At 41.9% G+C, this 27,842-nt stretch overlaps 1 protein-coding gene across 4 annotated transcripts in view; it reads right to left on the bottom strand.

The window, feature by feature from the left end:
- Window positions 1–27,842, bottom strand: part of robo1 (roundabout, axon guidance receptor, homolog 1 (Drosophila)) — a 328,239-nt gene that overhangs the window by 145,820 nt on the left and 154,577 nt on the right. For 3 of the 4 annotated variants that reach the window (XM_056373312.1, XM_056373311.1, XM_056373313.1), the window contains one exon: window positions 510–599. In XM_056373312.1, the coding sequence (XP_056229287.1) occupies window positions 510–599 (90 nt within the window). Of the gene's footprint in view, window positions 1–509; window positions 600–20,648; window positions 21,522–27,842 lie in introns of those variants that run through there. The other variant, XM_056373314.1, reaches the window with a different exon arrangement.

The raw sequence follows: 27,842 nt of genomic DNA, 5'->3' as shown, positions 1-27,842 counted from the left end.
TAACCCACAGTCCTTTCTTCATCTAGGACCAACTTATTATTTATATGCTGTATCTATGTACGGAAAAATGTCACATTAAATATCCTCTCCACTCATGCTTTAAATATTCTGACTGGAATAATACATGTACATCTACTCCTTCTCCCTCACTGAGAAGTCCAGAACTATGAATAAATGTATACATACAATATGTTTCCTACCTCATTAAAAAGTGCATTCTCAGTTTATGCATAGGGGGTTTCAAGTTTCCACAACACATTGGTGAAAGCCACATATTGGACAATGATGAACGTCCAAACTAGCTGTGGTGTCACAAATTAAATGCTTGTACGTACACACCTTAAAAATTTAAAGATAGCAGAGAGAAACTTTACATGTTCAGCAGGTGAATGTGAAATCAGCCTTCTCGAACTGTGAAGGTCAAACATCCCAGTGAAGCAACAAAATACGCAACACGCTTGTGAGTGGAGGGGGAAGTGTTAAGTGTCATGGGAAAGCAGCAGCGGTACCTGTGTAGCCCAAAGAGTTGTCATCCTCATGTTCAGTGGTGGGAGCAGCCGTTGCCTCTTCGCTGACCCCTTGCTGAGCGACTCCAATGTCTGTCAACAATAACACCACAGGGACTGAGAACCCAGAAGTATTCTGCCCACTTTCCCCTCCCACAGTCCAAACCTCTAGCCCTCTGCATCCTTGGAACAGGCAGAGAGCAAACACATTGAGAAGTGCCAGGTTCCATCCCCGTAAACTCTTTCTCTGGCTGCAGAATTCAAACACCCACATTGCAGTAAACAACCAAACATCCACAATCTCAATAGTTGTGTATAAATTCAGTCTGAGTGTCTGGACCAAAATGAATGATAATTTCAGACACGCGTCAATCAGTCGTTGGGTATAGATCCATTAAAAATGATGTGCTGGTGCGGTCTCCAGTCTTCAGCCTCTCTCTCTGTGCTCAGCAGGAGGTTGTCCTGTTGTCCTGTGTTCAGCTTGAGTCTAAGTGCGAGGGTGTCAATAGCCATAAGTGGCTGCACCCCTAAGGGAGCACATGGGCAGGACAGAGGAGGGGAGGGCCAGGGCACACACCGCATGATTGACAACGCCACTCTCCATGCGCACACACAACGTGCACACAGTCCTGATGCAAATACAATGATGCACCATTAATTGCTAATCAGCTCCTTTTGATTCAGGTTCGTCTTTGTGCCTGTGTCTTCTTCAGTGTGACAGGTTGAGTGCGTGTGACAGGCGGCGTGAGGGCGGGACAGTGGGGGAGAGGCGAGAAAAAGAGAGGCCAATAGGGCCGGGGTGTATGTGGCTTATGGGGGAGATGGGAGGCCAACTGTGCCCTTATGATGGCTCTGTGTGAAATAAATCAGACTCAGCCGTGCCCTTTCTCTTTGTGGGCCACTGACAGGGGGTTAATGTGGGCAGGGTGGTTGGGGTGGGGAGGTAAGAGGAATCTTAATCAAAGTGCATCCAACCCCTTTAGCTAACTGAGTGGCAGTCTGTCGGAAGTATCTGTTTCCTCAATGAGATCTGGCATCACTTCTGATAAATAGCAGACGGGCAGACAGAATTGTTCATTGGAGAGTACTTTAGATCACTGGAGTGCGAAGAAGAGGGCGACCCATCATTTCATCTGCCCCGCCCACCATTAGAGAATTGACAGCATAAATCAAAGCAGACTTTGCAAACACAGTGATGACCCAAATACCCCACTTTATAACAGTTTTGGACAGATTAATAACAGTAAACACAAAATATATATAGTGCTTATGTCCCCACTGCTGCTCCTGTAGTGCTGCAATTAATGTAACAGTTAAAGGGTCTCATGCTGGGCCAAAGCTATTATCTGGCACTCTGCCTGTCTGTTTACCCAAACAGCAGCATCTGACTGACAGCGCTACAGGAGAGCAGGGCCTCTGTGTCACACTGAAATAATCATGTCGGTTACTCAGGCACATGCACATGAAGGAGGTGCAATGATGATACACATAACACATGAAATGAAAACGTGCCGGACATGAAGAAACACACACACATCAATCAGAGTCTGATGCTCGGTCTGACACTTGCAGCGTGACACCAGCAGGATGTACAGTATGTGGTGCTTTCAAACTGTTGTAAACAAACAAATTAAAAACACCAATGCAACATCTGCTTCTGACAATATAGCAGTTTGCCACTGACAGCAATTATAGGCTGGAGCAAGTATCAAAACACAAATGTGTCCAAAAATAGGAGTCCTGTTTTTTGCAAGAACGTACTACCACGAACAACCATTTACAAACTGAACCCCTTACAAGAGGTGTATGTCCAATATGTTTAGACGACAGTTTGACACTGATTTTAAACAGTTGTCTCATCAAAACACCAAAAATATATTACTGAAGCATGAAAGTTATTTTTTGACTTTGGAAATGAATAAAACTAAATAATCATAACTACAGATCCACTATGTCATTGTCCTGTAAAAACCATGCATCTCCAGAACATCATTTTTACACAGGGTAAAAAAAACAAACAGTTAGGTTTCAGACACTTGATAAATAGTCCTAATCAAAATATCAAATTAGATTAGATTAGATTTATTAGAATAAATATTACTATTAGGACACAATTCCTGGTATAGACTATTTTATATATATATAATATTATAGTAAACAGATAATGCACATATTATCTGTTTTGTCTGCGAGCCCGGTAAACTGTATGTGGCCTTTATGTCTTCATGTGGACTCTCCCTCTGTCTGATTCCCTGGGTGGTCCACAGTCAGAGGTCCAATTAGTGACCACTTCAGAGCTCATTAACAGGTGGTGTACCCAGCTGCCCCTGGGGCATCAGGATAGAAAGTCGGGACCTCAGTGTTGCCTCACTACCCCCTTTTAGCCCCAACACAGCCCCTAGCCCCAGCTCCCATGTTGGCTAATTAATGGGGCACATGTGCAGATAACTGACTGCTTACCAAAAGATACAAAGGAGAGGGCCTGTCCCCTCTCCAGTCATTCCTCCTGGGCCCCAGACTATAAGTCCTGGCCCCCCAAGCCCTCCTCAAACATGAGAGTATGGCCTCCTTTCTTGGCCATAGGCCTTTCTTCATGCTCCACGCAGTCTGTTTGTTCTGTTTTCATACTGTAGTCATGAATTATGAGGCTGACTCAAACTAACTAGATTTGACCTGAGTGGGTGTTTGCAACACTGGACCCATCAGCACTTTAGCCGCTGTACAACCTGACATGACAATAAACCTGATGTCTAACTTATTGCCCTTGTAGTCGAGGTTGTTTAGTTTGACAAACGCTGGGAGCTCTTAATAGATGAATGAATGAGGAACCTGGAGAGGCTAGCTGTTGTTTCATTGTTATCTTGTCATGTATTGGCAGCAGCGCTCCGGCCGTGGCAGCTCGTATTAGTGATGGATGGGTTTAAAATGATGAGTGTGGGGAGTCTGACTCCGGGGCTTGTTAACAGGACTGACTGATTGTTTGCTGTAGGACAAGTTCCTTCACACAGCCTGATCAGAGAGGCGGCATATTTCTGTAACATGACCTCGAGCAAGTTCAGTGATTAAATTGGTTTCTTGGAAATTGTTCTCCCCTAACATCTGTTTACTTTTTGTCTGATGACAGTGAGAAAATATGAACAGCCAACAAGAATGCTAATTGTGAGGCAAAGCCAACGAAATCTCACTTCTTACATTTGTAGCCTTCATTCTTCATTTAAATGGAGTTCCTGCTCCTGAGAATATCAAACCCTTTAACGCCATCTTAGTAGTATCTTCATCATTTTAGACCTGGATTCAATTGTCTTCAACATTATTAACTACAGACAAAAGGAGACAAAAAGTGCAAAAAAAAAAAAAAAAAAAAAAAGTCTTTAAAAAAAGTATTTTTCAGCAGAAGCTAGTCCGTCTGCTTCGTCTGTTTCCACAGCACCATTACACTCATTTCCATTTTGATTACACTTTCTTTGTTTTCTGCATGACTAATGGAGTCTTAATCAGGCCTTGAGATAATACATACATATGCAGTGAGCACACACTGCTGGAGAGAAAAGGACAAAGTCAAAGTGGAGTAGAATTTTTTTGTCTATAACTTCTTAAACAACCCTTTTCAAAAAAAAGAAAAAAGAAAAAAAAAACCCAGCAACAGCCACATTTAACCACAAAGCCCTTGAGATTCATGTCTAGAGATGAATAACATGCTGCCTGAATAAGGAGATTGTCTGTCTGCATCTATGCAAAGACATGGTGTCCTACAAAATTGTTGAGACACATTTAAAGGAATAATTTGACATTTCAGGAAATATGACAAATACATGAAAATTGTTGATACCACTCACATGTATGTGTATCGTAAATATGTAGGTAGCTGGGGTCAGCAGTTAGTTTAGCTTAGCACAAAGACAAACAAAATCTGCCACTGCTCACTAATTTAGAAGTGAGTTCTTCGAGCCTCACCACAAACATAGGGAGCACAGTGATGACAAGGAAGTTACTGCTACTGGCCAAGAAACAGTCACATACACATCCTCTTGTAAAACCACAACTTGTCTTTTTTACTCTTTGGTAATACACACATACATACACACACACACACACACACACACACACACACACACACACACAACAAATGAGCCATCATGTGCACATTTATGAACTTTGGAGTTGCCAGTAGCAGATTTTGTTGAGAGCAGATTTTGCTACTCCATGGTTTGACCCAGGCTAGCTGTTTCCCCCTGCTTCAAGTCTTTATGCTAAGCTAAGCTAACAGTCTGTTGGCTATAAAGTGTATTTCCCAAAATGTCAAACTAGTCCTTAAAAGGAAAAAAAAAAAACACTGGATTCACTGAATAAAAAAAACAAAATCACTAAGTGGTGCTGCAGCTTTCGTGAGAAAGTGGAGCAAATGACACCCCCATCACACACACACACACACACACACACACACACTTGGCATGCGCTCCGCAGACTGCTCCTAACTTTCATCATGTATGAAAATCTTCCCTCACAATCACTGTAAAGTATATTAATAGCTTTTTGATAATTAATTTCAAGCATGAAATAATTACTATCCCTGAGTTCTGTGCTGTATTATAAATCACTTCAGAGGGAAAATGTATATACCATGATATACATAATTATATACGGTATATAGTGGGGTCTAAAAGTCTGAGACCCGACTGTATATTTTAGGTCACACTGCCAAGACGAACTCAGACCCTCGCAATAAAAAGACCTATTTACGCCTGCATGTCTGCATTATAATTACCTCTAACTTGATCCACCAAGGATTAATATACTATTTATTAACCAGTTAAAACATAAAGACTGACTTATTCGTATGCTATAATAAAAAAGTATGGCTTATATACTGGAAAAGTGTATGCATTACTGAAAGCATAAGTGGAAGAAAGGGCGAGAGAGGGAGAGTTTTGATTATGTCCAAGCCCCAGTTTAAACACACTGCTATTATGTCTTCAGCAGCTATTTAAGATTCCTTCCATAATTAGGACTATATTAGTTCTCATGGGTGAACTGCAGTGAAAAGCTCATTTTAGTGAATGTTAACATCAACTTATTTTGCAGATATTTTCCACCAAATCAACTGATGTCATTAACAGTCACACTTCCACTGCTCCAGCTGGAGGAAACATCAGTGCAGTGACAAACAGATAACCAGTCTGAGCAGACCGGCCAGACTGTGAGTGAATGGATGCACTCAGGATTTTGCTCTCGTCAGTTCCTGCACTTGTATGTGTTGTATCTCTTCCCAAACACAGTTTCTTTGGTTACGAAACCCACAGCAAATACATGTGCGTCAGTCCTCAAAGCTGGAATGTGTCTCATCTCTCAATCTCTGAATGCATGATTGGTTGATTGTGGTTAAATAAAAGTGCAAATGTCAGGGAAGGAAAGATTTGCTTGGAGGGCATCAGAAACCGACCACAAAAAGAAAAACAGAGAGACAGTTCCAGGACAAACAGTCCTGATTGGCTGGAAGGGTGCTAAATATTGCATGGTCACTTGACTGAATTTCTGTGTGATCGCTCAGTGCCAAGCAGTCTCACAGTGAGTTAGTAGCTCACAGTATAACTGTCGCAGCTGCTGTCAGAGCAGCTTTATCCCTGTGAGCATGTTAAATTGAAGGAAGGGGGCTTTTATGAAACACTTTGCTCAGATATCTTGTTCCCACACCTTTACATTATGCAACATGCGTTATTATTCTTACTTGAAAGTTTTGCTTCTCAGCTTTGTTTAACAACACTGATGTCAAACAGATTCAAAGCCTGCGAGGAGTCTGACCTTATTCTGACATCCCGGTGGAGCTGAGGCAAGCATCCTCCGAGCTGCCAAAAGCCCAGATGTCCATCTCTATGGCACTGGAATGCTTTTTCTGGCCAGAGACAGACAGACAGACTGAACGAACGGGAACGGAGAGAGAGCGAGCGAGCGAGCGAGAGACTTCTCTTAGGTGAGAAAAATGAGGTCTTTCAAGGACTTAAAGTGCTCTACCCAAGGTGAACAGCTTCTGAATGCCTGTTATGTATCACTCCGTTCTGGCATTTGCAGCTCATGGCCATGACTCATAAGCAGCTTGTCAGCATCCACGCCGCCCCAGCCGACAGACTAGTGACCTTCTATGACTTCTCACTGTAAAAAGCTGCTTCTTGCAAGTACTGTAACCTGCAATCCCCCTCAAATACCATGAGATTTCTTTGCATGCGGGGGCGATTTGGCTGAGTAATGACAGTTGGTACTTGTTTTCTGATGCTTTCTCTTGTCCAATTTCTTTTATTCTATAGCCTTTTCTGACAACATACTCCATTGTCTTCACTACCTCAGTTACAGAGAGAACAAGAGATTAAAAAAAAAAGAAGTCATTTATGAGAGAAACTGGATGGCAAACGAGTTCAGGGGGCAGTGGAGCAGATAATTCAGACCTCATTTCAAAGCTGTGGCGCATTAATGACAAACTGCAGTGATGGTACCTTTCCCTGCTCTTTGATTCGGGTAACCAGGCACATGTGCTCTAAACACAAACACACACACACACACAAATTCAAAGGGAAAGGAAAGAGCCCTCGAACTGAATTCACATATGTTTTTTGTATAATCTTCAAAAATTCCATCAATATCTTAATGTGAACAATTCTTTCCCAGGCCCAGAGACCAGAAACCAAGCTTCTAATCTGTCATCCCTCCCAGCAACAATTTCTGGAGCTGACAGAGTCAGCCTTTCCAGGCACAGGGAAAATTTCTCCTCAGTTGTTAAATGAGACATATTCCTCGGTGGTGGTGGTGAGTGTTTTCAACCAGAAAATGTCACCATAACCAAGTGACTCCGAGTCTTCTTTATGTATGGAAAAATTTAACCGTCCTGGTTAATATGCAAATTCTGCTGAACATGTATTTGTTATGTAAATATACAAAGAGTTGATAGTCGCTTATCATCCCCAGTTCACCTGTGTCCTCAGTGTCTGACAGGGTGCCTGGTAAATGTCTCTGGGCTGTTTGTGGCATCACAGTGAGCACAAGGGGAATCCTGCAACTTTTTAATTAGAGATCCAGATAGGGGAAAAGATCCTGCAGTGATGCATAACCTTCACCGTCTTTGATGTGATGACACCCGGCTCTCAGTTCACCCTGAGAGCACCTATTAATCTCCTCCTTCTCTCAAGCTGTGTTATGGTCAAAACAAATGAGCAAACGTAAAATACACCTTGGTTTGGCAATGTTTCTTTCATTTTTTTTTGTCTTTCTTTGTTTGCTGAGCTCCACCGAGACAAGCAATTTTCCTTTACCACACTATGGCTTTCTCCTCACCTCCACATGAAAAACACAGTCAAGCTGCTCTTGAAGAATATACCTATACATACATTTTAAGCACATTTTCTTCAACTGTACTCTCTCTCTCTCTCTCTCTATATATATATATATATATATATATATATATATTTCAAGAGAGAGTAGAAGCCTCTCTATGTATATTTACAATATATGAATATGCCAAATATATAACATTTAAAAATTGTGCAATTTATCTACAGAAAAACCTAAACAACAGAAACACTAAAAACATTTAAATCTAAAGACATCAATAAAAACACTTTGATAGATCAAGAAAAAGCAGTTCAAGATATTACGAATGATAGAGAATCAATGTCTATACAGTGAAGTTGGCTTTAAATCATGCATGCTCAACTGTAAGTTAAATGTACAATAGATGAAACTTTATAGTGACTGATACAATATGTAGCTTTAATCTCACATGTGCCATCTTTAACCCATCTAAACATCACCATGCTAACATGCTCACACACTTGGCAATGTGTTGATGTTTGGCAAATATAATGTTTATATTGTCACAATATTAGCTTCAAATGTTAGCAAGTTAGCATTTGCTAATTAGCACCAAACAAGTACTTGTATTTGGGGACTTGGCAACAACTGGACCTGTGATAGTGTTCGAGCTGATGATAGTGCTAGATAAAAAAGTTAAGAGATCATGACGAGAGTAAGTGGAGGAACATAAATGTCTGTACTAAATTTCTTGGCGATACATCCAACGAGTATTGAGGTATTTCACGCTGAACCACAGATGTCAGCCTCATAGTGGTGCTAGAGGAAAAGTCACGGGTTCTACATCGTCATGACAATATATCATCTGGAAACCATGAATGTCTTTACCAAATTTCATGGCAGTCTACACCAGTAACTGCTGCGATATTTCATCCTGGATCAAAAATGGTGGACAGACTGACACCGACATCCATACAGCCATACTTCTGTCTCTAAAAATATAGAGCTGACAAATGCCTACAGGTTTCTTCTTCAGTTCATATACAGGAGTCTTTCCACTTACAGTCACTCTGTAATGCAGGAGCCTGAAACTACTGTTCAGATTATAAAAACTAATACACAATTGCACCACAGCTCTCCTCCTGGTTTTGTTTAGAAACATGCCGACAAGATATTTTGCATACAACAGTTTAGCAATGACTTCAAGGTACGGATTCTGTTCATTTTCCTGTGTTTGCCTGTGTCACAGTTCAGTCACCATCTGATCTGAAGTCAAGCAAATTGAACAAACAGCAGGCGCTATCTCCCTTTCCCAGCCTCTCTCTCCCTATGTCTATACGCACACACACACACACGCACACACAAACGCACACGCACACACACTCCACCACGGATTGGTGCTCGTCAGGGAGGAATATGTGTATGCTAATTTACTGGAGCACACACTAACTATTCACAGTCCAATGACAGAGCGCAGATAAACCAACTTATGCTCTCAATATGTTTAGTTCTGATTAGAGGAGATGGAAATGAGGCCCTGAGAAGATGTGTGGTGAGAACAGTGGAGGCATGCGGCCAGTTTCTCAGCACTCCTGAAGAGAAAGCTAACAATCTCAGCAGACAGCCAGATCAATACTGGCAGCTTAGGCAGCAGAGGCAAGGCTGTGCCAGGATCTCGGCGCTACATGTCCACAGATGTGCAAAGTAGCAGATGAGACAACAAGGGGGACGAGAAAGACGGTCCAGATCTGCAGGCTAACATGACAAGCATCGCTCCTCTTTTGTTGTTCTAAGTTACATTAGCTTACAGCTGGGGAACATGGATGAAAGTAAGCCTGTGCCATGGCTTTGATTCTGGTCTATGTGATACTGGGTAGGATAGTCAGACACTTCTCAAGTGTGTCAAACAGTCATGCACAATATGTGATATGATTTTTTTTTTTTTTTTTTTTTGGTAAAGAAAACCCAGGGATTAGTGTTTCAAACATCCTCTAACTCACTGCAAAAGAATGTAAGAGAAGTCGTTGGTGAGCCAGCTGAGATTAGACCCATTCATGGTCCTGTCTGTTGTTCAAAGAATGCCTTTGGCATCGTCAGGATAGTTGTGTCGTGCTAAAAGAAAAACAGGTGATGTGTTAAAATGTACAGCACTGAAATTCATTTGAAGGGAAAGGATGAAAGAAATATAGTCTATATTACCTAAGGCAAGTTTTGAATCTAAATTCTTAAGGAAGAAGGCTGGATCAAGATTTATAATGTGAGAAACTCACTGTCTGCTTTCTCTGACAGGTTAAGGCACATGTTTTCCTGTGGAACTCACAGAAACACGTGTAAAGCAGTCAAGTATATTTTGTTAAATACGTCCAGAGGATTTTAGAAAAAGATATCAATACAGCCACCTTTAGTAGAAGGAATGAAAACGACTATTACTGAGGAGCATATGGCTGCAGACAATATGACCTCAAATCTGTGAAGCAGCATTCATCACCTCATTAAATCAGTTTCCACCTGATATCGTGCCAGAGGTGTTGAGATGAAGATATAATTACTGTTTTCATATTGTTATGAAACTACTTCGAATATTTCATTTGCCCTAACTCATTTCAGCACAAAATCTTTCAGTCAGAATGATCTTAATGCAATTCAATCTCAAGCATATATTTCTTTCAACCTATTTATTATCCTCCTAATCTTTGAATTGATCATGATCATCAGCATAATATAAACCTGTCTGCATCTGGATCTCTCCATATAGACATATAGACTTCTGAATGAGTCATTTACAAGTGAATATACAGAAATGGACAGATAGCAGCTGGGATATCCGAGCCAATAATTCATATGGAAATGACATCAGGAGGGGCCTCATATGGGAACATATGAAGTGCTGTCTTGATCATCCTCATGGGAAAATTGAACTTTTCTTTTGACGTTTACTCTCAAATCAGAAACTCTTGAAATGCAGAAATAACTGCTGCTATAACCCTGAAAAAGTGACACAACATTAATCATTTTCAAGAGCTGCTGGTGTCAAATAAACCCCTGCAACAGGCTTCTCAGACATGATGGTTTTTGCTCGCTACAGGGCAGCGGTGTCACATGACACATGGGAGTGGTGAGGCATTCGAGAGCCAGAGGCTGTGAGAAGCAGATCGTAAATCCAGGAAAAGGCCAGAAATGCAACAAAAGACAAAGTGCAAAGACTCCACACCTCCTGTCAAGGCCTCATGCAGCCCTTCCCTCTGTCACACCTTCACCACAAGAAAATCAGCCAAATTTATTAGTGGCAGGTGAGTTTCTGGATTGCAGCTACAGCGCGGGGTATTACATTACCATCTGTTTGTGTTGAGCTTAAATGAATAAAAAAAAAAAAAAAAAAAAAAAAAAAAAAAATCAAAGTGCATTTTGGTTACAAAGGAAAAAGTCACTCTGTCCTTGATGAGATGAGGATGTAAAAAAGGGGGCTGCACACAATACAAAGCCTAATACAATTGCTCTTGCTTTATTGCAGTAAATCCACAGCATTGTAAATCACACAAGACATCAACAACATTTTTGTTACATTCATGTGTTCAAGAGGGCTACAGGGGGGCGGGGGACGAATGCCACGGTGTCAGACATCTGGCTGTAATATGTCCAATAGTGCCTTCATGTGGCGTGGGACTATTTCCTGCTGCAGTGCTGTATTCTTAATGTTGGGTGGGTCAGTTTGAAACATTATAGCAGAGAGAAATTAAGTAAGCGCGTACAACAGTGTGGTAACATAAGACAAAACTCAGAGTTAAAGAAATGCAGAGCCCAAATGTATTGCACTTCAGATAATCACCAGTCTTTTTCTTTTTTTTTTTTTTTTTAATCCACCGTCTTTTCAAAATGAAAAGACAAAGAGACTGCTCAGTATAATAACACCAGCCTTGTCTCATTCCAGATTTCCAATTAGCAAATTAATTAGAGGGGTTCATTTCAGGTTTTATGGCACGAGGCTCCACTGTCAGTCTTCATTAGTGCTGATTAGTGCCACTGGAAGAGCTGGCCGCTCACTGAGTCATAAGTTGTGGGTGATTCCCTTTCGCTCCTCTATTCACACTGCACCCATAAATGTCAGCAATATATTGCAATGTTCATATTAAAGTGACGGTGTTACAGCAAGTCAAACCCCATCTCATTTTAACAGTTACTTCCGGCAACTTTTAAAAATGTTAAAAGGCAAAGCCAAGACTTTCACATGGACCTGCTGGAGATAATGTAATTTTCTGTAGATGGCATTTACGACTGCAGCGCATGGTGAGAATGGAGCTCAAATCAGCATTAGGGATGTAACCTATACTCAAAGTTGGATTGTGCATCCGCCCTCAGTGTTGCCAACTGACGTCGACTTCAATCCCAAAGAAAATCTCCTCTCTGTCTGTGTTGTGGAAACAGATGGTTCAAATATCTTTGCACAGATGCAAAACACAAGCGCGCAGTTAACCCAGTGTTTTGCGAGGAACGTATTTCCATCATGACTCCGCTGATGCTGGTAGACAGAGCTGGGGATTGTTGCGAGGAAATGATGTGTGCAAACGCTGTGTCAGCGACCAAGGGATGCTGATGCACAGACCCTCTCAGTTCCCACCATGGACGACCAACCACTGACACAGCTGGATTGCGCTTAACGCTGATGTGGATATGCCACAACAGCAGCCATGCAGACAGCAGAACTGGAATAGTTATTAAGCTGATTTACAGCAGGGAGGGAGGAAATATGTTTTTGTTTGTTCGTTGCTTAAAAAGATTCTATAAGCCCAAAGATTGTAAAAAAAATAAATGAATAAATAAATAAAGCCTTCCATTAAAACTGTATTCTAATGCCGTGTGTGAATCATATCACATTGGTCCAAACACGATAGTCACAAAGCAAAGCAATTTCCCCTGCTCCTATCTGACCAGAAGCAGCAGCGGCCATTTCTGCATATGTTGCTCATAATTCTCCACTTTGTGCAACTCTCAGCCATGATGCCTCTGGTCAGTACTGTGACCAAAATGTGTCTGAGAGAGGCAAAACAACAGAGTGCCTTGGGCGTAAAGATGCTCTGCCCTCCGGAGGTGCAAGGCCTCTCCTATAATTACCACTTCATCAGTGAAGTGAAGGAGAACAGAGGCCCCGGCAGATTTTTTCGTCTGGGATGGTAAACAGCTCGCCCCGTCTTTGCTGTGGTTGAACGATAGGCTTTGCTGCTGTCAGCCAGACAGACGGCCTGCCCTATATGTGAGCATTTATGTCTGAGTGTCCTACGGTTTGTATTTCAGGAAAACCGAGCACGGCTCATGTCTCGCCACTGAAAATGACAATGAAAGAGCTGACAAACACTTTAAACTGAACTCATTCTGTCACACGTGAATATTTTAATGAGTATGCCGACGACCGAAGAAAGAGTTGAAGTATTTATTTTAAACAATGGCAGGAAGCATACAGCGAAGTAAACCTCATGATTACAGCATGTGTTCTCATTTGTCTGAAATCTTTTTCCATCCCCATTTTTCCTTTCCCCTGTTTACCTCTTCACTTTGGTCCGGCCAGTTCTCTGGCACTGCAGCTCTCGTCATTGCTTACCACACAGTTGGCGTGGTGAGGGCGCAGACAACCACTTTCATCCTCTGATGATTCTACACATGGTATTGAAAGTTTTCTTATCACTTTCCAGCAACAAGATTGATCAAGAAAGCACAACATGGTTCACACTAAACCCTGAACAGCCAAAATGGCCAGTGCTGGAGGGACTGGATACTAGAGTACTGTGTTTACACGAGGAAGAGGCTTTTTTTCTGTAATATAGGTCCAATTATGTATCAAATTTAGATTGCTTAGACTTGGTACTGTGAGAAACAGTGTCTCATCATTTGGTAGCTAATTCATTAACAAATCATTTGACATTTTAAACAAATACATGAAACTTAACCAAACATTTTTCAACTTGTTTCAATGTAAAATTTCAACTAAGTTCATTGTATTTAAAAGGCAAGAACAACTTAGTCCAACATATTTGCACACCCCTCACTAAAGAGTGTTCAAAGCAATCTTTGAATTAATTATAATAAATGCCGTTACCGTTATGCATCGTTGTCTACACCCAACCAGTCATTTAATAGAACATTAACAACTAACTTCAATGTCGCCTGCCATGCTACATTGTTTGAATAGCAGTGATTTTTTTTTTTTTTAAATTGTTAATGAATTTGGACTCATGCTGTTATACAAATGTGATTGTGATTCAGTTTCTCTGCATCAAGCGTGACAGAAATGCCCAGAGTAGTAAAGTGTCTGCTAAGTGAATGGCGTGAAAGTACCGGGTGTCAGGACTGTAAAGCAGAACACAAATGCAAAGTAAAAGCATGTGTCTTTTCTTAACATTTTATATGTCTCAGATCCAGATGTGGAAACCCAGGCATTTGTATGTGCAAACATTTGCCTGTAAAAACACTGAAGTGAAAGTGGCGTGAAAGAGGAGGAATAAAACATCAAGGAGTGGCACCATTTGATTTTTAACCTCTAAAGACCTGCTTCGCAACTTAATGACCCTCGACCCCGCATATCCTCAGAATCCCACACCCCTTATGCTTTCACTCTGGCCCACGCCTGTCAGAACTGCATATTTATGAACCATGTCTGATCCGAGTGTCCACCTGTTTTTTCACTTCTCTCCGCTAAAAAGTTTCAATTCTCATCATAATTCACAGCATACAAGGTTTTTTTTGCTGTCGGTGTGAACGCAACAAGATACCAAGTGCTGCATCTTTCAGCACAACATCCATAAAAATCGAACACGCTGACTTTCTTTGCAGTATCGTAAACTCAGCAAAAAGTAGCCACAAAATAGGCTTGGATGATGCATTAGTCTTCTGTGAAAGTGAAAGACCGATATTTCTGGTATATTCTTCACACATACTGAGAGAGTCTTACATCTAATGCACTACAGTAAGATGAATATTCACATGTTACTGACACTGAGGCCTACTCTTTCTACATCCCCACTTTCTCCCCTTTCCCAGCCCACCACACCACTAACTGACCTTCCACCGCATTGTTTATGAACTTGTATTTGATATGCAGTAATTGAGATTTGCATTGTTACCTAATTAAAATAGTCCGAACCTCAAAAAAAACAAGAACAGAAAGTCCAAAAGGGAAAAAAAAAACAGCCAGAAAAAAGAAAACATCTGGGTCTTGCTGCTCATTAACACCTCCAATAGTGAATTAGAGCGTGAGTATGAATAATTCACTTTTTGTTTTTAAAATTAGATAAGATTAGAAATATCCAAATATCATATATGGAGGACTAATATAAGGTGGACATGGAAGAAAACATCTGATATTACAGTAAGAAGAAAGATTTGGATTCAATGCTCGTGGGATTCATTCTATATACAGTACATTCCTTATACACAGTCAGACATGCGCAATAATTGCTCCACATGCCTGTGCGGGTCGACTGGTTTGGGCCATGTTTCTGATGACAGTGTGTCTGTGGTTAAGACTGTCTGGACTCCATCTGGCCTCTGACCCAAACCACAGGATTCAGTCCACAGCTCATTAGCACTCATTCACTCGCTCCAAGGCTTGGATGCGATTGTTGCCATCTACTGGATACATGATTTCATATCCACTGCATATGAGACTCCCATGGAAAGCAATTCATGCTAGCTGCAGCTAAAACTGATATTTACAGTGTAGTTTTGGAACAGTTGCAAACTTGCTCATAAAAGAGGCAAATGAAACCAGAGACTCATCCAGGCCAAAAACCTACTGTCTGTATGCAATACTTTCAACTACACATTGCTAGATAATCTGTCAAGACAGTCTTCCAGGCAGTACAATTTTTGTCACACAAACCTCAAATATAGTACAGGACAGTGTGGCACTAAAGCAGTCTACATCTGTCTACTGTATCTTTTCTTGCATGAATAAACAGGCTAGATCCTAATTCTAAACAGCAGCATCCATGGAAAAATCTCTGGTACATCTGAAACAAATACATTTCTTGTACTATGTACTGAATTCTGAGAGGCAGACAGTCATATTTCTGTGGCTTCTATTAGCATCCAGAGCTGAGTAAATCAGCAGTAAATCCTATAATCTTCCTCATCCATCACAAGGATGAGGCTATGACAGGGCGGAGAACCAAAACCTCAGCAAGCAGCACGAGGCTGGTGGTCTGCTCTGTGGACTTGCAAGTACAAGTTGGGCCAAAGCTCATTTTAATGCATGAATACTGTAAATATACTATATTAATTATAGATGGTGATGTCATTTTGAAACAGGGTCAGCCCATCAGCTTGCAACAACACTACTAACCCAGTCCTGAGGAGTCCCTCTGACTCGTCCAATAAATTGTTGGAAATCCTAAGAAACAGAAGAATGTGAAAGGCACAGCTTAAAGTTGCAGACGTTAAGTGTATTTTAATTTAAAATATTCGAAGATTAACTAAGATCATCAACAGGATGTGAAGAAATAACAGTTTAAACATTGTGTCAAAGATGTCTATGTGTTGTGTTGCAGAAATATCTACTGAAGTTAGCATGCTAACCAGCTAGCGCTGCCCCCATCCCCTCTCGTATTACCAATTTGTACCTCATGAGACGATCGTAAGCCACTGTAGAGTTTCATCTGCTCTCAGTCCAACATGATGAAGTAGTAGTAACTGTGAGCAGGTTATAAACCTGTGTTGCAGACATCCTCTCTCAGCTGCTTGCCCTCACCCTCGCATTCCTCGATCTCTTGTGGCTCGTCCTCTACTCCGGCCACCACTACATCTTCCCTGTCTCTCTGACTGGGCAGACTGGGTGTGACATCGTTGTCAGACAAACAGTAGTGGAAGAAAATAACCTATGCACGTAGCACGCTGTTATGCGCACCCTGAATGATAGGTGCACAGAGAAGGCTGGTAAAAACTTAATGGATCTTTTGATGGCCCACTGATGCAGCCGACTGACCCAGTATGCCTGATGGCCAGTCCAACTATGGCTCAGGGGAAGGAGGAGGAGGGATCAAAGAGTGTATTTCCTTGTTTCTTAGGGGGTGGACACCCCAACTTTCTCGTTATATGCTGCCCCCTATTTGTTTGGAGTATGAATTGGACAGTTGGCCAATTCTGACACATTGTCCCTTTAAGGAAAGGATTATACAGGGGAACATATCCGTGGACTTGAGACGACTGGTCGCTACGAATAGAAAATGTGATATTTTATTTATCATGTATACACACTCACACAAGCTCAGACACCTGCACTAATCCCGTTTTATTTATTAGTTCTACTGCAGGTTCATGTACTGGCCAGTGAATGTGTGTGAGCGAGAGATAGCGTGTCTACATGAACTATAAAAGTGCACATTGTGCTAAGCCAGAGAGAGGTGCTCTGCCTTGCACTGTATAAGAAGAGATTTCGTCTCAAGTAGCAAATAATAGCTGGTGACATTATCACTTATATCTGCAAGCTGCCCTCATGCATATCACCTATATTCTTTGTGGGCTGCCAAATGGAACATTTATGTGCAGACTGTAGGACGCCACATCCAGTATCCAATAAATGAGAGAGATAAACCCATACACATTTTATAGGTAACGTTACACATTTTAGTGGTTTTACAGATTAAGCTTTTTTTCCTATATGCTGGATAAGGTGAAGATTAGAAAACATTAATATGACACTGCCACAAGAGAAAGGTTGCAGGGATCTTATCATAACACGGACTGGGATGCAATACAAAAAGAAATGAATAAGGCAAATTTTAATGATTCGATTTGTATGTTAACCAGAGCAGTAGCAAAACAAAATTTTTGCCTGTTATGCACACAGTAGGGTTGAAGTTCATAATGAAAACATGTGAAGAAATATTGTAGCATTTAACTTTGCATTAAAGGTGCTCTATGTAAGTACCACAGTTTAAAACATTCAAATGAACTAATATCATCAACAGAATGTGAAGAACTAACAGATTTGATGTCACGTCAGACTATGTATTGTGTTACAGAGATATCTATGGAAGTTAGCATTCTAACCAGCTAGCCTCAGACCATCCTGTCTCCGAACAGAGCTGCCCAGAGGCCAAGGGACCATGTCTGGAGGCAGAGAAAAGAAGTGAGAGAAATAGGAGCAAAACAAGAGTTAACACTGCCGTTGCTTTCCACTACTCAAAACAGCTCTTGGCAAGTAATGAAAATAGGTTTGATGCCGAACTCGCAACCTTTCATCTAGACCAGTAAGTAAACGCTGTTAATACTAACGTTGGCTAGATAGCGATAGCACCTTTAACCGATTTGCCGGCCATTTTGGGGCGAACAAACTGTAAACACAATACTGATATCACCTTTTAATTTGGTATGAAAAATTGTTAGCAAACAATTGTGTATTTACAAATCAGGCTGATGTGGAGATACATTAGTATTCATTTGGAATCACTGATAAGCATGGCAGGCCTTTGTAAGAAAACTGTAAACTCAATCTGAAATGTGTTCCTGGATTCAGAGCTGTAATCGGAATCTGCACTGCACACCTGTGTTTCCTTGAATGTTAACAGAGTGCGAGTCTCTCTTCCAGGGTCATAGCAAGGTGTTGGATCATGTATAGGATGGCACGGACCTAGAGCTCCTAACCACAATATCAATTTATAACTCCAGCTGTAAAAATGCACGTTATCAATAAAGTTGATTTACAGGGAGAATGTGGACCAGCTTTTGTCTTAAGTACGGTATTAGGTCTCTGGTACAAGTGAGCAAAGGTCGAGGTCAGAGTAGAGAACTCCCTCTCCTCGTCTCTCCTACATTTTATCAACAGCTACAAATCAAAGTTTTACTTTAATGCAGGGGTCTCTGACCCTTTTTTCCTCTGAGAGCTACTTTGACAAAATGAAAGTGGCTGAGAGCCTCTCATGTCACATGTCATTACATTTATTCATGTATCATATCAAAACACTCAGAATGATTTCCAAACTAAACCAATTTTTATGTAACTACTCATCAAATATCAATATCCAAAACTCACACTTTGTACCAAAAACATCTTAAAGTCACATCGGACATCACATCAGTGTCAAAAATCTGTCAATCCTGAACACACAGACACAATACGCATATTTTTAAATTCAGTGTGATTCAAATTTTCCAAGAATACAATTATGTCCAACATCCATTGCAAAGCATAAATCTGCTTAGAGATCAGAGGAAAAAAACAAGCTCCTTACAGATCAGGAACTTTCCTGGGAGTCATCATGTTTCAAAGTTTTCATCAGTATCAAAGTAATCCAGTGATGGTTGTCAGAACATCCAGTGGCACATAGCAAATAGGAAATTTTGACAGCTCATTCTGCATATTTAATTTTCCAAAATACAAACAAACATAGGCTTTAGCGTAACTCATTTGACTGGCAACAGTTTAACAAATAATCATTTACGAGTGGTCCGACTGTGTATTTGATTTGATTGCATTTGGAGCAGATTTACAGAGTTGTGTTGCTAAATGTTTTTATTGTGCATCCATGATTTGTAGCTTGTACACACTCTACTCATTTACTCTAAAATGAGCAACCAGTAGCAGGTTGGAGACCCCTGCTCTATTATATAGTCTAGTTGCAGAAGTTTTGTTTTCTCAGCACAGTTGTGGTGGACCAGCCAAATCACTTCATGCTCAGAGCCACATAGAAAATCCTGAATATTTTCAATCATTGACAAAAGTTAAAGATACTGTAGAATCCAGGACGTATGTTTTAGCAGAAAACAGTGCACCAACATTTCCCTCTCAGTTCACCACTCACTAAAGCTCATCTTTGATCTGTGTTGAGTTAAACACTGAAAGTAAACTGAGAAGAAAATACAGAATGCGTCCTCAAGTAACTAAAGATAACATCAAACTCAAGACTTCCGGTGTCATTGCCGTGTAAACCTGCATGACATATCACTTTTCTTGCCACCCTGAGACCAGCTTATGCCTCCTTGGGAAGGCAAATGACCTGCTCTGGCTTGACTTAGTGCCTCTTCCATCCCATTCCAGTCATTTAATCTTGGAACAGTATCAAGATAGCGATCTCCCTTTAACCTCCACAGAGGGGACGGACACAAAAGGACACACTTCCCACTTCATCACTCAGCGTCAAGCAGTGGTGGCATGCCAAACAATCCCATTAGCCTGCAGCCAAAAGCCCGGGGACAGCGGCAACGTCCTGAATCAACCACTGCTCTCTGCTCATTTCAACATCCTCTCTCCTCCCAACATCCATGCACTCATGTGTCAGCATATATAATGAACTCACTCAAAGCTACACTCAGCTTTTACTCTGAGGAAATAGGCAGCCCCATCACTCTGAGTAGCTTTTTACAACTCAACACTGATCAATTAATGACTACGAATGAGACTCTGAGATATTCATACAGGAATATTAGAGTGATGCTGAGAGAAAGATGAGCATGGAGAGCGCGTTAATAAACTATGAATTGCAACTAACAGCAAATCCAACAGCAGAGAGGCACTTTCACAGCCACGTACATATTGGTACCTCTTAAAGCTGGCAACACATGCCAAGGTCGCTGGCCTCATATAGAAGATTTATTTCATTCTCATATCCAGGTGCCAGCCACAGAGAAATGAGCTGAGACTCCAACAGCAACCAGAGTAATCAAAGTGGCACACAGTGTTTAGTGCTTCCCGGATCTTACTTCACAAGTCTAGGGAGTGAAAATGAACAGTGAAACAAAGTACAGGAGACGATATTCGACCCTGCTGGACTTCTCACAAGCTGAAAAAAGGCAAGAGGAAGAGAAGAAAAGAAGGAGGAGAGCAAGTAAAGTGTAGCAGAGGGAGGAGGAGTTACTCACGGCTCCTGTCACCTTTCCACCTCCAGCTTCCCTTGTACTTCCCCGAGCCGTCCCCTGGTACACAGACCCCACTCAGGACCTCCGCCAGCACCACCAGCAGCAGCAGGGGCATCCGCCCACTGGCCATGCCTGCCTCTGAAGCTTGCATTGGGGCTACAGCAGAGAATCGAGGGCCATGGGGAGTGCTGTACCACCTTCCACAGTCATATCCCACACAGCTGCATGGAGAGATCCAAAACAATAACACGTCCCTCCTCGGCTTCCCCTGGAGATTTCGCCCTGGGCCACAACACTCAAGCCCCAGAGGGGGTCACACACTCGCAGCAGACACCCCCCTCCCCCCTTTCCTCCTGGGGGATTGGAATGATCCCTCTGAGAGCAATAGCTTCACAGACTGTAATTCCAGCACTGGTAGACAGGCAAAAGTAAGCCTGGATTTCTGGAGCTTCACTCTGAAATATTGATCTCGACTTTTTCTCTCTGCACTCTTCCTCTTTACAGTGCTTCTAGGAGTTATGGAGGTATTTATTGCAGTCCAGCTCAAAGCCTCAGACTGACCTCAGTAGTAACAGTTCCCATGAGCAGAGATAGCGCAGGCGGAAGCAAAGTGTTGTTCCTCTCGCAGAGCAGAAGTTGTTCGGGTCACAGTATGGACCGGTGACACTGATGGTGAGACATCACTGATCCGGCAGCAGCAGCCAACTCTTGTCACCCGCACCAGGCACTGACCGACTGAGTGAGTGTGTCCAGGAGTGTGTATAAACGGCATGTGTCCTCCTCCTCTCTCTCTGTCTCTTCGTCCAACTACCACTCGTCTCACATCACATGAGGCAGTGTTGATATGAAAATAAGGAATAAATCACAGATAGTTCACTACAGAGCAGCCTTGACTTTGTCAACAGAGCATCTGAGGGAGAGGGAGAGAGGAGAGAGAGGGGGAAGGAGAGAGAGAGAGCACAAGAGCACATCTACGAAGCAAAGGAGGGAGGGAGAGGTGGAGGAGAGAGACTCAGTGAGACAAGCGTGGGGGGGGGTGTGAATAGCAATTTCTCAAGTGCAATGGCTCCTATGCTTTCGCACGCCCATGATGCTCATTCAGAGGTGTATTTTCATCATGGACACCCCGCAGCCTGGATGAGCTCAACCGCTGTAACTTGTGCTTTTATCTGTGTGATCTGTGTGTGTGTGTGTGTGTGTGTGTGTGTGTGTGTGTGCTACTGAAACAGGATTACAGTAATATAACTCCTTCCCAGACTTAAAACAAAAGCCCTATTGTATCTGCCTGCTCGACCAACCGACCTTCCCAACACGCACCTGTATAGACAAGCACACTAGGCAGTTTGACTGGGTGTTTGTGTGTGTGTGTGTGTGTGTGACAGTAATTCTGTTATTGATGCAAATTAATACCTACAACAGAGAGTTTTAGAATGGGTGTCTGAATGACATCAGCTGTACAGAACTGCTCAACAGCTACACTGTCAGTTACTGTTATTCAGTAGTTTCCCGTCATGAAATCATTTCCTTATCTCAGCGCTTGTACTCTGTGCAATGACAATAAAATTGAATCTAATCCATCTAATCATATCAAATTTTCTTTGCATGCACAGTTTTGTAATGAGCCTGATATATGCACTGTGAGTGGCTTTATTTTAATGATAGGCACTAGGTTTCAACTAAAAGTAAGAGTTTAAACAACCTTAGGATGAGATACGTACACTGTAAGTGGTGGGTATGTTTAAGCGCCGACAACCTCAACCTTCCTGTGTCACATTTTAGATAATTCATATATAAAGACGGTGATAGTCTCACAGTTGTTTGCACCTGCACCAAATATCTGACAAAATGATCACATTTTTCTTTTGCCTAAGTGTCTAATTTGTCTTTAATATGTATACAGTACAACCATATATACAGTATGCATGCATGCACACACGCGGACGCATACACACACCACAAAGACTATTTTTGTAAAGAACAAGCTCAGCAAGTCTGGGTTTAGAGTTACACTGCTCGTTTCCTCCGCCTGCCCCGGCTGTCAGAAGGCAGGTGAGTGCAGGTTAACGTGGGAAAGTGGAGGTGTCAGCAGCACCCCCCCCCCCCCCCCCGCTCTGCCCCGTGACTCTCTCATATGCCCTTCATTACCGCTGTGTAAAAATCCATTACCAAGTTTAAACTGCCCCTAAACAAACATAATGTAATCCAAATGAATGAGAATGTACAGTGTGCGAGGTCATTGTGAGGGAAAAATAAATTGGTATATTGACCTGTTTGAATGATTTATGTCACAAACCATTGTAAAATATAGTCTGCAAGTCTTGTGATATATATATATATATATATATATATATATATATATATACTGTTCCTAGATGAAGTCTGATTACCTGATGTTCTTATTTTGTCGAACAGTGTGGACAATGCCTCACCAAAGCATCCCTATTCGTCAGTCATGTAATCCTGTTGTTGTGGCCCTTAAGACCACGCTCCTGGAGATGTAATTAATCACGTTACATTAGCCACTGATGGAAGTCTGATTAAAACAGCTCTCTAATGATTAGGCCTCTAGAATAATTACCACTGCAGTGAGGACGGGCCACTTCAACCCCTCAGGACGCCAATCTAACACTCCCCCTACCTGCGAAATGTCACTGCTAATGCCAACTGCTTTGAGACTTGGACAATGGCATGGAAATTCTATGCAGGGTGAATAAATGCCGTGGCGAGGCGGCATTTACAAACCGTCTCCAGGTAGCCTCATGTGTGCGCTTTTAAGGTGAAGTGTATCTTTGTTAATATGCAGCCTTAGAAACAGATTAGCTTCATGTTTACAGACAGCCAAAGGTATACCACGGGTGGATAACATGTCTGGTAAAAAAAAAAAAAAAAAAAAAACATAAATGACTTTCTTTGTCAGTTTACAGAGAACAGATACATTGATAAAAGATCAAAAGTCAGTCTCAGCACAGTTATTATAGACTTAAGTTGTGTTCTTTTGTTCTGTGCAGAGGGCAAGAACCAACATGAGATTCTGATGCCACCTCTGCCACTAAGAAACTGCTCTAACCTTGTTGAACTGCACATGTTGAACTGTGCATTTTCCATTTCTGATTGCTTTATAATTCAAATTGCTCCCATTCAGTCATTCTCAGCAAATGCTGTTACTAACATGCTGCTGTATGTATCCACTGTATTATCTATTTATTCCGATAGGTCAGTATATATTAATCCCAATCTTAGAATTCTAATATACCTAAGTGCATAAACATAACATGACTAATTTCATTTCTTGGCTGTTGTGTTCTATGTGTTTAACATAAACCACAATGTAACTTCAGCTAGCAAACAAGCACCACAGCTGCGTGACTGCTTCACTGACACATCAAATACATACTGTCAAACAAATTACTTCAACTCACTCACATAATTACACATGGTGACTGGCCCTGGCATTTTTGCTAATTAACATTAAAATTACGGGTTGCCTCACAGATGGTTACCATGAAGCTAACTGCTGCGCTACGTGTGTTTTTCACTTTTCAAGTTGAGGTCATTTCAACCAACCATCTAAAAAGGACACTGGGCAAATATGAAGTACATATATACAGTATCTGGGAAACATATGGAACTTGGACTTCATTTGCACCTTCGTAACTCAATAATACTGGCACCACCCTGAACTTGTTTATGTCCATTTATCCACTGCATCTGGCAGAACTCACAGGTTCTACACACGCCTTGTCAGCTGTGGTGCTCCGCAGGGTCAAAGCTCTGCCTTATCTTGTCATCCTCTACGCGTTCCCAGCTGTTTGTGTCAACAATGAGCATGAATCGTCTTTGAATTTGCATGCTGATAGCAACAAATAATACGCATAAGCTGCCTCATGCTGAGCCTCAGCAATATTTTGTGTCAAAAAAAAAAAAGAAAAAAAAAAAGAAAACTGCCTTGAAAGTGTGAAAGCAAGGATGAGGCACAATTATCCAAATACCAGGTCCCGCACTGCCCCATGACATATACAATTCCTTTTGTGATAAGAACAGTCTTCCTTCACCTCTGCCACAAGTCTTGGTGTTAGGCAAGACACAATTAACCTTTGAGAATGAAAACTTAAAACCAGACTTCATCCCAAATTTAACCTGAGATACAGAGGAGGCAGCCCTAAAGGCTAAACTACAGCAACACACTCTTCACTGGGATCCTTGGCAGGAGTCTCCAGAGACAGAGTATATTCAGCACAGCACGGCTAACCCGAGAGTGAAAACACTACCAAACCACACCCTTTGTGTACCAGCTACAGCTCATTCACCTGACTGCTCGGGGCAGCTACAGACTTGCCTGCCTGAAGAAGTGCTCACCTCTGCAATCCTCGAAGCTCGGATCAAATGACTACCCCCCGGAGTGAGCATGATAAAATGCTTATGCTTAGAAAAATATTAAAATGCTTAGTATTACTGTTATGTCCTTGCACTCATGTAAGTGGTGCAACACTGAGCTGTGTGGTCTGTCTGGCTAATGGTGCTGCGTAATGGTGTTGAATAGCTTCATGGGGTGAAGGGAGAAACATCCACATCTTACTCAGAAAAATATTCTCTCAATGACCTTGTGCATGAAAATGATTTAGCAGCTGACAGCTTGGTGTATGTAATAAACCCTGGTCAAGGTGGCGGCAGAACGTTTACAGTGTAATGGAATTACATCTGTAAACTTAAACTGTAACAATGTCACTGTCTTCAGTTTAATATGTAATTTTTGTCAATCAGAAAGCTCACATGGAGAAAATCTAATTGAAGATTTCGAAATCGCTGGGTTTTAAAAGCTTATATCTCTCACAACTCAGCCTCCATATAGCAGTGAAAAATTAGATCCCCTTTATATTGATCCCCCCATCCACACCATGCGAGTATGATGTTTATGAAACTCGGATTCTGGCCCTTCTCAGCTCCGCCAGCGTGATGTGACAGCTGGGTTGATGGGTGGTACAAAGACACCCAGCTGGGATGAACAGGCGGAGGACCGGACATTAGCACACAGCTTGGAGCACAGCAAGAGTTTCGAGGGGACTGGCACCCACTTTCTGCCACTCACAAGAAAAGAAAAAAAAAAAGGAAGAAAAAAGCTGGCCCTCGGGGAGACAAACTACAGTAGAGTACGAAATTTCATTTGGAAAAGTTGAAGCTCTGACTTTCTATCATTGAACTTCAGAACGAATGGTTCTCGATCTGAACATCCAGCGGCAGTACTCAAGTTGAACTCTCAGCTTGTAATGAATTCTGCTGTTTTTTGTGCTTTATATTTTATTGAGGTGCTGGTAGGTGGATTTTGTCATTGTTAGAAAGAGCAGGGATAACCATTTCCCCCCGTTTCCAGTTGCTAAACTAAGCTAACTGGCTCTTCGATCTAGCTCCATATTTAACAGACAGATGAGAGTGGTATCAATCTTCTCATGTAAAAAGAAAGCAACCAGGCGTGTCCGACTATCCCTTTAAATCAGTAGCAGCCACACAGTGAGCCGCCTCTATCATAAACTCCAGGGTATCTGCTCACTGATTTACTGAGGGTGGTATTAAATTTGTATCACAGTAGCTTTTAAGCTGTTATAACAATAGTTCCCATTGCAAATTTGTGAAAATTAAGCCCAGTAAATCTGTATATGTGCATTTGCAACTTTATAGTACGATAACTTTCTGTATGGTATTTTCAGTGCATTTGTTTAGAATGTTAATTATAGTGTTTTGGAGAAAGGCATATGGGGCATAAATTAGCCATCAGGACTCTGGTTGTACAGAAACACTGTGTGATGACAGATTTTTTTTTTCCAAGCGATTCATATTTCATTACCGTCTCAACCTCAAGAGTGCACAGAGAAAAAAATCAGGATCCATCCACATTTATAGGACCAAGGTAAGAATTACTGCACGACACACAGCACAGTGACATCCAATCTACAGGTTGTAAATACAGTTCAGCAGTGGATCTGCAACACTGCTGCTCCAAGTGTGTGTGTCTGTGTGTGTGTGTGTGCACGCTCCTTGGGGGGGAGTGTAGTAATACTGAACTGTTCTTGGAAACACATTCGTCCATCTGCTGTAGAGCCCCCGCTGTTTCTGAATGAGTTATGTTCAGCATGTATGGAGGATGATAAACAGGACCACACCCAGCATTCCCTGCATGGCCAGGTTACGATGGCCCACTCAATCAACACTGATGTTCCACCCACACCTCCAGACCCCTATCTGTCTTCTCCCATACACGTATGGCCTCCCCCTCCAACACCGCTCTCCAATCAATGAGAAGTCGCGAGAGGAACCCGGCTGAAGGTTAATGTGTGCAGGGGAGAGACGACATGTGACCACTTACAAAGACACGGAGGGGAAGAAACACCTCATACACATTTAGCTGGGGCTACTTTCAGTCTAAATAAGAAATTGGCTGTAATCTGATATGTGTTGCTTGTTCCTGTTGACTCACATATCCATGTTCCCCAGGAAATAATATGGTGAATGCACATGTAAAAAGAGGTTTCTGTATTTGTGTTACAACAATTCAAGTCTCTCCAAGGTTTCATGGAGGTTTAGTGTGACTACAGCTGTTGGAAAATGTGCGATTCTGATACAGCTTTGGGTAAAAAAAATGTCAGTTTTCTCTGTTTGCCCAAGATCAAACTAAAGCTTGCTGACGCAAACTAGTGCTCATTATTTAATACCAGCGGAGTAAAATACTGATCTTCACAGTCTGCAGGAGACTGAACACAGACAACTGTTGTTTGTATCAGAGGATTTTTCGATGATAAACTGCTGTGCTAACACTAGCATCTGCTCTGTTTATAGAGACAAACAGGGCTAATGCCAATTTGCCTCCCCACCCTCCACCTCTCACCCTCGGCCCCTAAAGTCCTGCTTTCATTCCCTGTAATGGCTGTCGTCAGCGGTCTCACCTTGCAGTGAGATTCCGGCCTGCAGCACTATCGTACAAATCGCACAACACACAGTGATTTACAGCTGCTGTTGCTGCAGGGCCATCTGGACCATAACCACTCCTGAACACTCAGCATTAGGCTCTACATCGCTCTCTCTCTCTCTCTCTCTCTCTCTCTCTCCCTCTCTCTCTCTCTCTCTCTCTCTTTCAGTGCATGCTTCATGCTGCCTGTATGTTTCTTCTTCTTTCGCATTAATACATATTCCTCGTTTCTTCCGCAT

Source organism: Seriola aureovittata, chromosome 4, assembly GCF_021018895.1.
Source record: "Seriola aureovittata isolate HTS-2021-v1 ecotype China chromosome 4, ASM2101889v1, whole genome shotgun sequence".
NCBI lineage: Eukaryota > Metazoa > Chordata > Actinopteri > Carangiformes > Carangidae > Seriola > Seriola aureovittata.
The sequence above is the reverse complement of the archived record's forward strand: the minus strand, read 5'-3'. Positions and strand labels throughout refer to the sequence as shown.